The sequence below is a fragment of the Protopterus annectens genome, chromosome 10.part0, assembly GCF_019279795.1.
Source record: "Protopterus annectens isolate FY-2018-M chromosome 10.part0, PAN1.0, whole genome shotgun sequence".
Lineage (NCBI taxonomy): Eukaryota > Metazoa > Chordata > Ceratodontiformes > Protopteridae > Protopterus > Protopterus annectens.
In genome coordinates, this window is record NC_056744.1 from 347,568,200 (window position 1) to 347,582,540 (window position 14,341).

The window sequence follows — 14,341 nt, forward strand, 5'->3', positions numbered from 1 at the left end:
GTCGAGTCATCTGCATATTGAATGCAGGTGGCTTCAGGGATGACTGTTTGGATGTCGTTTATGAAGACTGAAAAGAGGAGAGGTCCTAATATGGAACCTTGAGGAACTCCTGTGGTATTTGGTAGTAGGCAGGAGAGCTCGTTTTGCCACATTACTGCTTGTTGTCTCCCAGTGAGGTAAGCTTGAAACCAGTCAAGGGCTGGAGTATCTAGATACAGGGTTTTTAAAGTATATAGAAGTAACTGATGGTTTACCATATCGAAGGCTTTCGATAGGTCCAGGAAGAGAGCGGAGGATATTTTTTATTATTCCGGTTAAGATTAATGTTTTCAGTAAAAGAGAGGAGGGCAGTGGTTGTACTATGATGGGGTCTGAATCCATGTTGAGAGTCTGTGAGTAGTTTATTTTGGGTTAGATAGAGCATTAGTTGGTTGTGCATGCACTTTTCCATAATTTTGGCAAGTGGTGATAGTATGGCTATAGGTCTATAGTTGGATAGTTCTGTGGATGAACCTCCTTTGTGGAGTGGAATAACATAGGATATTTTCCAAATTGAGGGGATTGAGGTCTCTGTTATGGTTCTGTTAATTAGGATTGAGATAGGGTAGGCTACGACATCTGCAGCAATTTGCAGGTATTCAGCCGGCAGAAGATCGGCTGAAAGGTTGGTTGGCTTCAGTTTTTTCAAAAGGGATCTGATAAAGGATGTGGACACTGGCTGGAAGTTAAAAGAGAGTGGTGAGTCTGGTATAGTGTTTATAGAAGTGTGGGGAGGAGAAAGTTGGTTAGCTAATGACTGGATGGTTTCTGTGAAGAAAGTATTGAATGAATTGGCTATATCTTCTTGGCTCTTGTCAGATAATGTTCCTGGGGTCGGAGTAGTGGATTTGCCTGGTTGGAGAAGTTTATTTATGCCTGCCCAGTACTTTTGAGGGTTATTCTGATGTTTATGTTGCAGATTGTAGAAGTAATTTTTCTTATCTAGTATGATGGCTTTTTTAGTCTCATTTCTAAGTTGTTGGAATTTGATACGATGTAGGGGTAGTTTGGTAGTGCGCCATTTATCCCACGCTTTGTCTCTAGTTGTTATTTTGGTTTTGGTGTCTGTTGTTAGCCAGGGTGCTAGTTGAGTTTTAATTCTTATTGAGCGTTTAGGGGCATGCGAGTCAAGTATAGTAAGGAATGAATTGTTAAATGATGACACTGCCTCATCAAGGGGAAGGAACTTTAGTTTTGTCCAGTTACATGATTTGAGTTCAAGTTGAAATTTAGTAGGGTCAAAGTTTTTCTTAGATCTGATAGACCTATAAATAGGTAAGCTTGTACAATTCATTTTGTCTTTCATGATGTATGTGAGCAGGTGATCACTAAGATCATTAGGGAGAGTTCCAGACATATAGTTCTGGGGATGACTGTTGGTGAGTATCCAGTCTAGTATACTCTCTTTTTGGTTATTGTTACCTGTACGTGTGGTAGATGATATTATCTGAGAGAATCCATGTAGGTTAACAGGGATGGGGTTGGACTGTGCTGTGCATTGGTTCCAGTCAATATTAACATCGCCCAGGACAATGGTTTCTTGAGGGTAGTTGTTGGCTATCCAATGTAGAATGACCTCTAGTGTTTCTACATTGTTCCCAGGGGGAATATAGGTGACAATTAGGTTAATGCCCTTCTGATTATTTAGTAGAATTTTTAGAGCTAGTATTTCAGCATTAGAGACCTGGGGTGGTTGTATAGGGTTAGTTATGATGTTAAGTGTGCTATTATATAAGACTGCTATTCCACCTCCTCTTTTCTTTACTCTGTCTGCCCTAAGTATATTGTAACCAGGAGGCAGGATCTCATTGTCTTTGGTTGATGGCCGGAGCCATGTTTCAGATAGACACATTATGTTGGGGAGGTATGTGGCTAGTACAGCATGCAGGCTATGTATCTTATTGTTTAGGCTTCTAATGTTTAAGTGGCATATTAGGAGGGAGTTGACCAGTCGGTGGGAGAGTGGTGGGCTGGTAGGATTTTGAGTTAAGGTTGGGCCTGGATTAGGATGGATGTCCCCATCTTTGGTTATGTTTTTCTTAGATACGCTAGTAGTCTAATAACTTTGAATAGTAGTTTTAGTTCATATTTGGATTTTGGTGTTGATTGGAGTGGTTTTTTAGAAGCAAGTGGTTGGAATTTATAATTTTTGGGGTAGTGTAGTAGTGGGCAAGTTCCACAGTCAGTGGAGGTAGGGGGGGTCTTGGTTTGGCATTTTGGATAAGAGAAACCTACGAATGTGAGATTTTCATAGCTAGTAAGAAAGTATGGCAGAATTAAGAGTGGTAAGATAAGAGGAAGGAGTTTATAATTATTTATAGACATGTTATATGTCATCAATGGGTGGGGGTCAATGTGCTTCAGAGGAATAGTAGTGGTTAAACAGTAAAGTGGTGGGGGGGAGGAAATAGGAGAGGAAGTTGTGTAGGTTGGAGAGGAAGTAGGGGTGTGGCCTAGTGGCTATAAATGTAGACACAGTGGGGCAGATGGGATAAGGGGCAGGGAGGGAGCAAGTGAGCCCAATGTAGCGAAGGGCTGAGCGGGCTAACCCAGTCCCAGTTGTTGGTCCAATGAGTGGGGTAAATAGTCTGATAGTGTAAGTAAGCAGATTGGAGTACAGGCTTGAAATTCAACATAAACATATACAGTTGTAAAATGTCTAATACAATTCAACATAAATAGGCATTTACAGTTGTAAAACACTTACTGGAGAGACACTGAGCCTTCATGGGGCCTGTAGCAGAGTGGATTGTAGTTTTACAAATGGTGCCTGCCACAGGTAATATTTATTAACTCTGGGATTGTCTTAAGGTAATAAACAGGAAAGGGGAGGGGAGAACAAGGGTGTGAGCAGGCAGTTCTTTGTACTGCTGCTAATGAGCCAAAGCAAGACAAACTTTCCAAAATGATGTAAATAATGTTTAAAATGTGTATCTGTTTTTATAGTTTTTGCCCCCCCCTCCAAAAAAAAATGGATTTCTTGTGCTGCAAAGTTGAGAGATACAATTTGAGTGGATTTTACAAGAAGCTGAGAGCTTCAGGGGAAGAGAAGTTTAGTGTGGCTTATGCTGAGTCTGCTTGCATTGTTAATAGCATAAAAGGTTAAATGCTTGCTTTTGATGCAGAAGACTATCGGTTATACTCCCACAGTCTGTAGATGCATTGCTGATGCTGTACTGTGTTGTTCTTTTAAAGGGGGTGGGTGTAACAAGTCAAGGGAGGGTGTAGCTACATATAGAACAGAAGTAAGCAAATGTCAAGCACAAGGGCATTTGTGTGTCAGTGTAAAGAACAAAAATATTAACCAAAATTCAGGAACAGAAAATCAGAATGATTATTCTGTGCTGCATTATAAGAAAACAAATGTGTGTGTGGAAGTAGACTTTTATGATGGAAGTGTTCTGAATTGGGCAGTTTGTCATTGGTTCATTTTGTTTCATTGCCTACTGGAAAAATGTTCAAACAGTAAATTTAAAATGTACTCTTAAGACTAACAAGTGTGCTGTAAGTCTGTATTATACAAGCAGTATAATTTAATAAAGTCAGGAAGGTGTATCAAAGAACACATGTATTTTTCCTGATTTGTGTGCAAAGGGCCAATGATTTGAAAACAACCCAAAAGTTATCTATCCACCACTAGTCAGATCCATTTTCTTTGGATGTGGTGTGTGGGTTTCAATATGTTTCAATGAATGTGAGTTTCAATGGCAGAGAAGTTTTAATGCCAAGTCTATTTCATTTGTCAGACAGTATTGCTTTGTTTAGCAGATGTCTTAGTGTTTGTGCATTGTGCTATAAAATGTAAAAATAAAATCCAAATAATCCTTGTAGAAGTAAAGCAGTATGCACACATTAGTGTTTATGGCGTGAAATAGCCAAGTAATGGGACATTGGAATGGCTGCAGGGGGACTCTGGTGTGCGCTTGAAAGTTGGTATCCCGCGATGCCATTGGAGTGGGCGGGGTTACCTAATTATATATGCAAATTTGATGTTAATCAGCATACAGATTTGTACCTATTTTTCATGGACCTTGTCCAGATTTTTGAGGTTTCCAGGTTGAGAGGTATGATGATACCCTTCTTCTGATGGTAAGGATGACAGCTGCTATAAATGAGCATTGAATTGGAAAAAGTTTTCTTCCTGTGGGTACTACTTTCCAAAACTGTACCATCAGATTTAAGATTAATGTCCAAGTAATTCATTTCACCTGGATGCCAGGAGTGAATAAACCTGAAAAAAGTAGTGGTACTGTTGACAAACACAAGGAACTCATTGGCTTCCTGTTTATTTCCCTTCCATAGAATGAGAATATCATCTAAAAATCTGTTATATAACAGAATTTTGGACATAAACCTAGAGGTGAAGACAAAACTTTCTTCCCAAAACAGGAGTACTAAACTGGCAAAAACTGGGGCACATTTTCCTCCCATAGCTACCCCCGCTGTTTGTTAAATTTCCCCTTCGAAGAGCAAGAAAGTATTCCTTAGGACAATTTCCATTAATCAACCAATAAGTTGATTTTAGTCCTATTACAGATTTTACTATTTAATAGACCTTCCCTAAAGAAGTCTAAACCCTCTTTGTGGGGTATTGTAGTAAAAAGATTGATCACATCAATAGTGAGGAAAGAAAATGACACTGATAAGTCCACACCCCTAAGTCTTTCCAAGCAATGCCAAGAGTCTCTTAAAATGTGCCCAAATTCACCCAACACTGTTTTGGTACATGAGTCAACAAAGGCTGCCAATGGACCCTCTAGCTGAGATGAGGAAGCACAGGCCCACACATGGTGGGGGTGCGAAGTGGGCTTGCCCACCGCAAAAAAAAAACAATTTAGCTTGTGTTGTGTATTTTGAGGATTAGCCTCAAAGCATGTACTGTAGCTTTTTGACATGTTTTTGTTGATGTGTGTTGATGTTTCCATTGATTTACTGTTAGTAGCAGATTGCTGAAGAACTTACAGACCTTTTTTGGTTTGGCTTAATAGATAGCTGGCACCTCCCCTTTTTATGTGTTAGGGCAGGACTTTGGAATTCCCAGTAGTAACATTGTGCTGCCCACACTAGGAGTAGGCTGTGCCCACTCATTTTATATGTGGAGGAACGGGGCATTCTTTACATACTTACAAGGCGGTAAGGAGAATCAGTACTGTTAACTCACCCGTTTGGCTGTAGAATAGGAGGGAGCTGGGTCATATGAGCATTGGAATTAAAATGCAGCCACAGTACTTCTGTCAGAAACAGAATGGCTTCAGTTTTTGAGAAGGACCTTGTTACACTCTGCATGTTTTGCTACAACAGACATCTGTAGAAATGTCATTTTATGAAACTTGTCCAGCTGTGGCTTTTGTTTTTCTCCGTTAAGCATTGAAGACATTTGTGTGTCTTACTAGATGTGTTAGGACAGTAGATGTAATTTAATTTACAGATTCAGTAGAACAAAGATAGTTAAAGCTAAAAGAGGGATGCTTTATCTTCCAGGCCAAGAAAGATCCTTCTGCAGTTTTTAACATTCTTTTTTTTTTGTTTTATAGCGGTCTTATTTTTTCTGGACTGAAGATCTCTTCTTGGTGGTGGTCTACAGACATGCCTCCAAAGTTTAAACGGCACTTGAATGATGATGAAGTGACTGGCTCAATCAGGAGTGAACGGGTAGGTTTTAATTAAAATTTTGGTAAAAAAGATAACATTTTATCAATGTTTAAAGATCATGACTACTTCTGCAGTCAATGACAGTTTTTGCTTGCTGAAGGTGTTGATGAGAAATTGAGGTGTGAACACATTTTGGTACATTGTTAATCTTAAGTTATTAGCCGTGTCTGGTCCATTGTTATGTTAAGTCAGTACATACTCTCTTGGACAGAGTAGAAACGTTCTGCTGCATCCCTGCCTGCAATGTTCCACACCCTCATTAGCAAGCTGTTAGTCTATTGACCTAAGACTTTGATGGCTGATGTCTCTTGATGAAAATTGTTTGTACCTCTGTGTTCGTTATGGTCTTTAATAAAAAAAACATGAAGACATTGATATTATTCTAAAGGCACAGGAAGTCTCTTCCAGTGGTAGAGGAGCCATTGAATGTACATTTGTCATGTTTGCTACTTTTGTTAGTAGATAGTTAAGATTAGTTCCCCTATGTAAGTGTGGGCCCTCCCATCAGTATGCCTCAGACAGAGTCTTGCATAGGAGAGGATCTTTCTTGGCTTGGAAGATAAAGCATGGTTCCCTCTTTCAGGAGGAAGTATGGTACCAAGAAGGACCACTTTCAGATCTAAATAATGTTGTCTGCAAAGCCTTATCTGTCCTCTTGGTGAGGAATCTTTGAACCCTGCCCAATCAAAACATGTGGAGTAAGGACCGCAGAATGGGGCATCTTACTGTATTATGGACCAAGCAAGCGAGGTCTGCATTAGAATGATAACCTTCTTGGAGATTCTAGTAATTCTGCTGTATATCTATGGGTCTAATTAAAAGCCTTCCTTATCAGCGTGGCAGCATCTTTGTAAAAGTTTAGATCCTTGACCTATATCTATATCTGTGCTAAGGGTCCCAAACTGTGGTGCAGTGGTATGGTTGTTAGCACTGTTGCCTCACAGCAAGAGGTTATCCAGTTCAATTCTCGGCTGGGATGCCTTCTTTGTGGAATCTGCATATCCTCCCTGTGATCACAAGGGTTTCCTCCGGGTGTTCCAGTTTCCTCCCACATTCCAAAGACATTCAGGAGGTGGATTGGACACTCTAAATTAGCCCTGGATGAGAGTGTGTGTGCAACTATGTAGTATATCCTCCAAGGAGGGTTGTGTGCCAGGTTAACAACCTGACACTGTAAAACCATAACCGCTACAGGAAAGTGTGCCTGGAGGAGAGCTTATTGCCTGATGTGCTGAATGGCATGATTGGAACTGAGATCGAGAGAGGGGGACTTAAACTGACTTTAAGAGGTTTTCTCTTGGTATTTATTTGTATTTGTTAACTGGGATAGAGCACTGATCTTCATGGACCTTTTTCATATTAAGGCCGGGATTAGTGTCTGATTAAGAGACTTGCTTAGAGTCACATAGGCTACAGAGGCTGAGAGAGTGAAACTCTGGACCAGTTAACCACAGTAAAGAGATCATTAATAGTGTGAGGCTTTGAGGTATAGCCAGCTATGTCAGGAGAAGTAGTGCAGTGGATGTGTAGCATATGCCAGCACAGCTAGCTGGAATTTTGTAAAGAATTAGATGTCATTTGTATATCAAACTGATTTGTACAGATGCTTGTTATGAAAAATGTATTTGTTAAGCTGCTTGTGTTAAAATGTTTCAACAGTGTACCCTGCTGGACAGAAAAGGAAAAATACATGTATTATTGTAGCTGTTTAAATGTATATTAACAGAGGAGTACTAGAGGAGAAGAGGTTAACCTCAAACTTTGAAAATAGTTTGAAGTTAAATTACCTGGCTTAGGCAATAAAGATTGTATCTTACAATTCTTAATGCAGCTAGAGACAAAAAGTCTGCACTAGGAACCTTCCTGCATAGTCATTGGGATGAACTAATTGCTACTCTGGAAGGATGGAGGTTTAAAATTGTTCTATGACTTCCAGGAGCTGCAGCAGATGTTAGCAAGTCTGTGTGTGCATTATTGACACCTGTGTGCTAAATCCTGACAGCTTCTAGCCAAGGCGGGAAGCATGGGAACAAGAAGCCAGATGACCAGATGTATGTGATGTCATTCTAGAATACATTTCTACAAATGTTATTCTAATACTAGGTGTGACTTAAGTCTCATGGCACTCTATTTTTGTAACCTGACAAAGAAGGATTTCTCACCTACTTCATCTTGCCTTGCTCTAGTAAGTAACCAGGGAGTAGTAATTCTTTAGATCAGTCAGGAAAATATAGTGAGATTAGCCAAGTATTGGTTTTCTGTAACTGTGTGAATCTGTCCACCTGTGTTATTTTTAAAATTTCCTGTGACTGAAACTCTGTTTTTTATTGTAACTAGATTTTTGTATTTTCATGTTCTTTTATTATTTATTATTAAATATATTTAAACTTTTCTTTGTGGCTGGTACTTTAGAGAATATTTTAAGCTTTTAAAGTACTTATATCTATTGGTGACACTGTGGCCACTCCTGTAAGCCTTACTGCAGTGGTCAGATACTGTCATTTGTATTCATATTAATTTCACTCAGTATAATTGGGTACCCTTGTAAGAGTCTTGGGGTGTCTGGTGGCATTGTAACTACAGTATAGTCTGGGCAGAAGGAGGCATAGCTAATAAATCTGTGCCAGCCTGTGTGTGTGTGTGTGTGTGTGTGTGTGTGTGTGTGTGTGTGTGTGTGTGTGTGTGTGTGTGTGTGTGTGTGTGCGCGCGTATGGGTATGAAAATCAAATCTCACAGTATGTGGGTCTCAGCTACATGGAGCGGGGACAGGAACCACTGGTTTGCTGGTGGACTTGGCTTGGACACTCGGCTGGGGGCTCAACTTTATAGCTGTGCCAGTGGGGAGTCTTATTGGGGATCTGGGCAGAGGGTGAAACCCAGACCCTGGACTGAGTGTGTTCTGTGTGTGCTGTTAAGGGAAATTGTGTTTGATGTAGAGCACAGTTTTGTTCCATTTGAATTTCCCTCTCCATTGTCAGTGGTGAGGATTCAGGCTCCTTGATTACTGGCCCAAAGGGGGGATGTCAGAAATAGATCCTTAATTCTCTGCACTAGCTGTTAGACTAGACCACCTTCTTTCTAAGTAGGCTGCACTGTATTTGTTAACATGTATTCATTTTTATTTATAGTTGAACTGGGTTATTGCTACTTGGCAGTTCATTGACAGAGGGAATGTGGGCAGGGGGGAACATTGCCTTGGCAAAATATAGCAGTAGCATAAAGGAAAAGGGGAGAGACAACTAATTTGGATGTACATAAGTTTGAGTCATTGAGGAAGTGTACAGTGAGACGAAAGTGGATGAGATATGATGTAGAGAGCTAATTAGTCATCTCAGACCAGTTGCATGTCCTTGTAGAAGGACTACGGTCTTTGCATTCATTAGCAAACTTAGTGAGTCAGAGACTGTTGTCTTTAGCCCAAGGATCTAAAGAGACGTTTCCGGAGAGAGAAGTGGAATGCAAACAGACCCTTGTGGCATCCCCACTGATAACTTCAGTCAGTGAGGAGAGTTGAGCTTGGATTTTAAAGGAAAGACAGCTGTTCATCCTGACCTTATTGAGTTTTAGATTTCCGTTATGGGGAAGGTCTTTGCAAGATTCACACTGACGTCCCACTCACTAGGCTGAATAAGGAGAAGGTTACTGTTAGCTACTGATGTCCCACTCACTAGGCTGAATAAGGAGAAGGTTACTGTTAGCTGCGTGTCGGGTACCAGGATCCGCCACATAACACAAGCACTCAGGTCACTCCAGAACAAGTACAAATACGACTCTGTCATTGTCCATGTTGGTGTGAATGACCTGAGCTGTACCTCCCTGACTACATGAAAAGAGACATGGAAGAGCTGTCTGATCTTGTAGCCCAGGCTGGTATGACCCTGACCCTGAGTAGCATCCTGCCCTCACCAAGAATGATACCACAGTATAAAGAAAAAATTATCAATTTCAACAATTGGCTAAGTTTCTGGTGTCATTCAAAGGGGATCCATTGTCTGTCTGCCTGGGATGACATGCTCGACAAGCCACGCTGCTTCGCTAGAGACGGCTTGCACCTGTCACCCTTAGGCTTTCGAATACTGGCCAAGGCTCTTGCCACCCCCATAGTGCCTTTTTTAGGCAAGGCTCAAAAGACAAACCCACTACCATAAATAGCACAAATAACAAAAACCTGAGGGTAATGTTACTTAATGCTAGAAGTCTAAACCTCAAAATGCACGCACTCGAGGCACTCCTCAATATGGAGAAAATCGATATATGTGCAGTAACACAAACCTGGTTTAAGGCTCCAGAGAGCACCCCAGCACTACCAGGCTACAACTCATACCATACATTTCGGACACAGAACCCAGACTGAAATACAAAAGGTGGGGGGGGGGGGGTGGCATATCCATATTCATCAAGGATACCCACGTCTCCAGGTTAGTGGCACAGCACGATGCTTCAGAGATCATCCACGTGCAACTAACAGCGAGCAAAACTGCAATTCAAATTGTAGCTTGCTACAGATCACCTACCATGTCCCAGGACCCCCATTCCGCATTTCTGGAAACACTGGGAAATATAAAGGTCCCACCAAACACCCTAATATTGGGTGATTTCAATTATCCAAATATTAATTGGGAGAACTACTCAAGTACTAACTCCCTTGCCCAACATTTCCTAGAATTTATAAACTCAAAATGCCCTGGATCAACTGGTCAACACTCCCACCAGAGGTGACAACAACATATTGGACCTGGTCATCACCAACATGGGCAACCGGTGCTCCACACCGGAGGTCAACCCCTCACTGGTTAGATCTGACCATAAACAAATCACTTTGGGTATCCACATTCCGCCCCCACCCCCGGACAAGGAAACCACAGTGAAAAACTTTTCAAAAGCAAACCTCACGTTACTTAAGACCGAAGTGGAAAGCTTCAAAGCCCCCATGCTAAAGGATAACATTGTCCAAGCTGCAAAATCCTTTACTAATGCATTCTACGGGCACCTACAAGAATGCATGGATCGTGCTATAGGTTCATAGGTTCATACTAGGCTATCTGCCCTAGGGCATTTACAAGCCTAGCCAGAGTGTGTTTGGCTTTCGCCACCCATTTTAAAATGAATTTTGCTATGCCCTTTTTCGAGGTTAGTATACTGTACATCTGTCTAACAGTGACACAGAAGTGATACCTGGAGTAAATCTACGATCTCCCATCCCCTCATCAAGATTCCCCTTGAAGAGAGTTAATGAGGGACTCTGCCTAACCTGGACTGGGATTTTATTCCAGAGTGAAGGGAGCCTCTGGGTTATGAATCTGTCCCTCCAGCGTGTCCTATTTATTTCAGTGCTGAGGTTCAAGTCTCTCGAGCGTGTAGCTCGATGGGATTTGGATTTTCTGAGGTGCAGCATGTCCATTAATTCCGGGTTGGTCATGGCTTTATACGTCAGGCACAGATTGCCTCTGAGCAGGCGGTATGCCACTGAGTAGAGCTGGAGTTTCTTTAACCGGGCAGCATATGGCATCTGTTTGAGCCCTTTGATCCTCTTGGTGAGGTACTTTTGGGGTCTTTCCAGTTGCTGCAGGTGTCTGGTAAGGTACATCCCAAAAGGGGCATTGTACTCAATTATGGGCCTGATGAGGGATGAGTAAAGAGGCACGATGACCTCCCCTGATCTAGATGCGAGTCCCTTCATGATTAGGTGGGCTATATAAAATGTTCCGAGGAAGCCTGCATTGTAACAGGTGAAAGTGCTCAACTGTTATTAAAAGTGTTTTTATTTAGTCCTGCTGGTTTGCACGAGTTTGCTTCATTGTTTTCAGTTTCTCAAGCTGTATAGTGTGGTGTCAGCGTTCGCCTTTTTGCTTGTTTTATGCTGTACTTATAACGCTTGGATTATCTGATCTAGATGTGAAATCCCTTCATGATTTGGTGGGCTATATAAAATGATTTTCTAACCATTTTGGCCACGTAGTTGTCGAATGAGAGATTGCTATCAACTTGGGTCCCCAGGTCCCTAATTACTTCTTCCGTACTTAATGGATTACCATCTATGTGGTAATTTGTGGGCACTTTGTATTTGCCGAAGGGGATGATTATACACTTTTTGGTGTTTAGCTGGAGGCCATGGCTCTGCCACCAGTTGTCTGTTTCTGAGACCCTTTTGTAGGATGCTTGCGTTGGCTGGAGAATCGATTATGGCGCCCAGTTTGCAGTCATCTGCGAACTTGGTCAGCCACAGTCCTTCCGTGTTGGCCTGTACCTCCGAGAAATATATACCGAACAAGAGAGGTCCCAGGACTGAGCCTTGTGGGACGCCACTTGTAACTGGTTTGGAGTCTGACATGGCTCCAGCAATTCTAACCATGTGGGTTCTGTCCTTGAGCCAGTTTGCAATCCATCTAGTGACATAGGGGTTTATGTTTAACCTGGTGAGCTTATCTATAATGCCCGAGTGGGGTATTGTATCGAAGGCTTTTGTGAGGTCCAGGTAGGCTGTATGGACCACCTTCCCCTCATCAATGGCCTTGGTGACTGTTTCAAAGAAATCGACCAGGTTTAAGAGGCAGGATCTGGTAAGAGTTGCGGGAGCTAGATCTGACTCTAAACCGGTTACAAGTGGCGTTCCCCAGGGCTCAGTCCTAGGACCCCTCCTGTTCGGCATATACTTTCTCAGAGGTACAGGCAAGCACAGGAGGACTATGGCTGACCACAAGTTCGAGACAACTGCAAACTAGGGGCTGTAATTGACTCTCCGGCTGACACAGACATCCTCCAAAAGGGTCTCACTGAGACAGGCACCTGGTGTCAAAATCATGGCCTCAAGCTAAATGCCAAAAAGTGCATAGTCATCCCCTTTGAAAAAAACAAAGTACCCACAAACTACCACATAGGTGGTAGTCCCCTAAATACGAAAGACGTAATAAGGGATCTGGGGACCCAAAAAGATAATAAACTCTCCTTTGATTAGAAAATCCTTCTACGTGGCACACCTTATCACAAAAGGGTTTGCATCCACATCAAAAGAGGTCATTGTGCCCCTCTACTCATCGCTCATCAGACCTATCATAGAGTACAACGCCCCATTTGGGATGTATTTTACAAGACACCTGCAACAGCTGGAAAGACCACAGAAGTACCTCACCAAGAGGATCACTGGCCTCAAACAGATGCCCTATGCAGCTCGACTGAAGAAACTCCAGCTGTACTCTGTTGCATACCGCCTACTCAGAGGTGATCTCTGCCTGACATACAAGGCCATGTCCAACCCAGAACTGATGGACATGCTCCACCTAAAGAAAAGCTTATCCCCTCGAGCCACACGCTCTAGGGATCTAAACCTCACCACAACAATAAATAGGATGTGCTGGAGGGATAGATTCCTGTCACAGAGACTACACATGCTTTAGATTCCAATCTACATTAGGCAGAGCTCCTCGCTAACACTCTTCAAGAGAAACCTTGACGAGTGGATGGGAAACAGAAAATTTACCCCAGGCTCACTTCAGTGGCTCTGCTGGACAGAGGCACAGGGAACTAATATAAGGGGGACGGTGAAAGCCAACACATTCTGGCTAGGCTTATAAATGCCTTCGGGCAGATAGCCTAGTACCTACTTATGACCCTATAAGATCAAAGTAGGCTGCATGTACACTTCTGTCTTTATATGCTTAAAAAACTGGGCATGTTACAGTACTAAATGACAGGCAAATAGCAATTCACAAAAGATAGTAAAGCCTTGAGGATAACGTGGGTAATTTTTAGATAAAATGGGTTAAAAAGCTCTGTGAAGAATGCATCTTGAGGCAACTTATGAAGGCTTTAAATATCAGATGTTCTTCGTGTTTCACTGTTGCAGTCATCACATTTGGGTTATCTGGTTGCAGTAGCCCTCAGTCGGCCTGATTATCAAAGTCTTGTGTCCTGCGTCGGTTGCTGTCTCATCTTCCATGGCATCAGGGGTATAAAGCATGCAGCCGACGCAATTATGTCAGTCTTTCTTGCCGTGCAGTGCCCGAAGCAGAAGCAGTTCGCAAGTGCCGTTTGGCCAACTCTTGAAATTTTCGTTTTCGAGTTTCAGAACTGAAGTCTTCAACTAAAGCGAAGTACTCTGTTGGGGAAACTTTTTCTTGCTCTTAACTGATGTCAGTAAAAGTCAATAATTGTATTTCTTGTGGAAAGCAAGTACCTCATAAAGATTTTCATTCGTACTGTATTCCTTGCCTAGGTCCTGATCACGACGTACCTCGCTGTCGGTTTTTTGCCATATTTAAACAACGAACTATTTGTTGTCGGTATATTTTCACTTCTAAATATTTTGGTACTTGGTTCAATTATCTGGATATGTCTTCAGTAAGCCACCTGAATAGCGACATTCCGAAAAAATGCAAAGATAAAGACAGACATGCCGCCTAGGTCCAAAGCTGCCGACGGCACTTCTCCTAAGCTAATCGCCAGTTCATCAGTACTCAGTGAGGTGCTTTCGCAGCCCCTGATACCCGCTACTTCAGATTCGCAGGCCTCTACTGAGACCCATTCGGAGTCCAGTATGCCACAAGATGCTTCAACTGTGGAACCTGCGGATGTCTTTACCTTGGATGGGTCCAGAGCCGCTGTGCAGGCACCGGCTTCTGAGGGTGTATTCAGGCCTACTGACTTGCATATT

At 42.2% G+C, this 14,341-nt stretch overlaps 1 protein-coding gene across 4 annotated transcripts in view; it reads left to right on the top strand.

Annotated features, from left to right (window-relative positions):
- The window catches only part of VAMP4 (vesicle associated membrane protein 4), a 641,282-nt gene that overhangs the window by 85,048 nt on the left and 541,893 nt on the right, over positions 1-14,341 (top strand). For all 4 annotated transcript variants that reach the window (XM_044085250.1, XM_044085251.1, XR_006366637.1 and 1 more), the window contains exon 2: positions 5,574-5,691. In XM_044085250.1, the coding sequence (XP_043941185.1) occupies positions 5,626-5,691 (66 nt within the window). In that variant the 5' untranslated portion in view covers positions 5,574-5,625. The remainder of the gene's footprint in view (positions 1-5,573; positions 5,692-14,341) is intronic.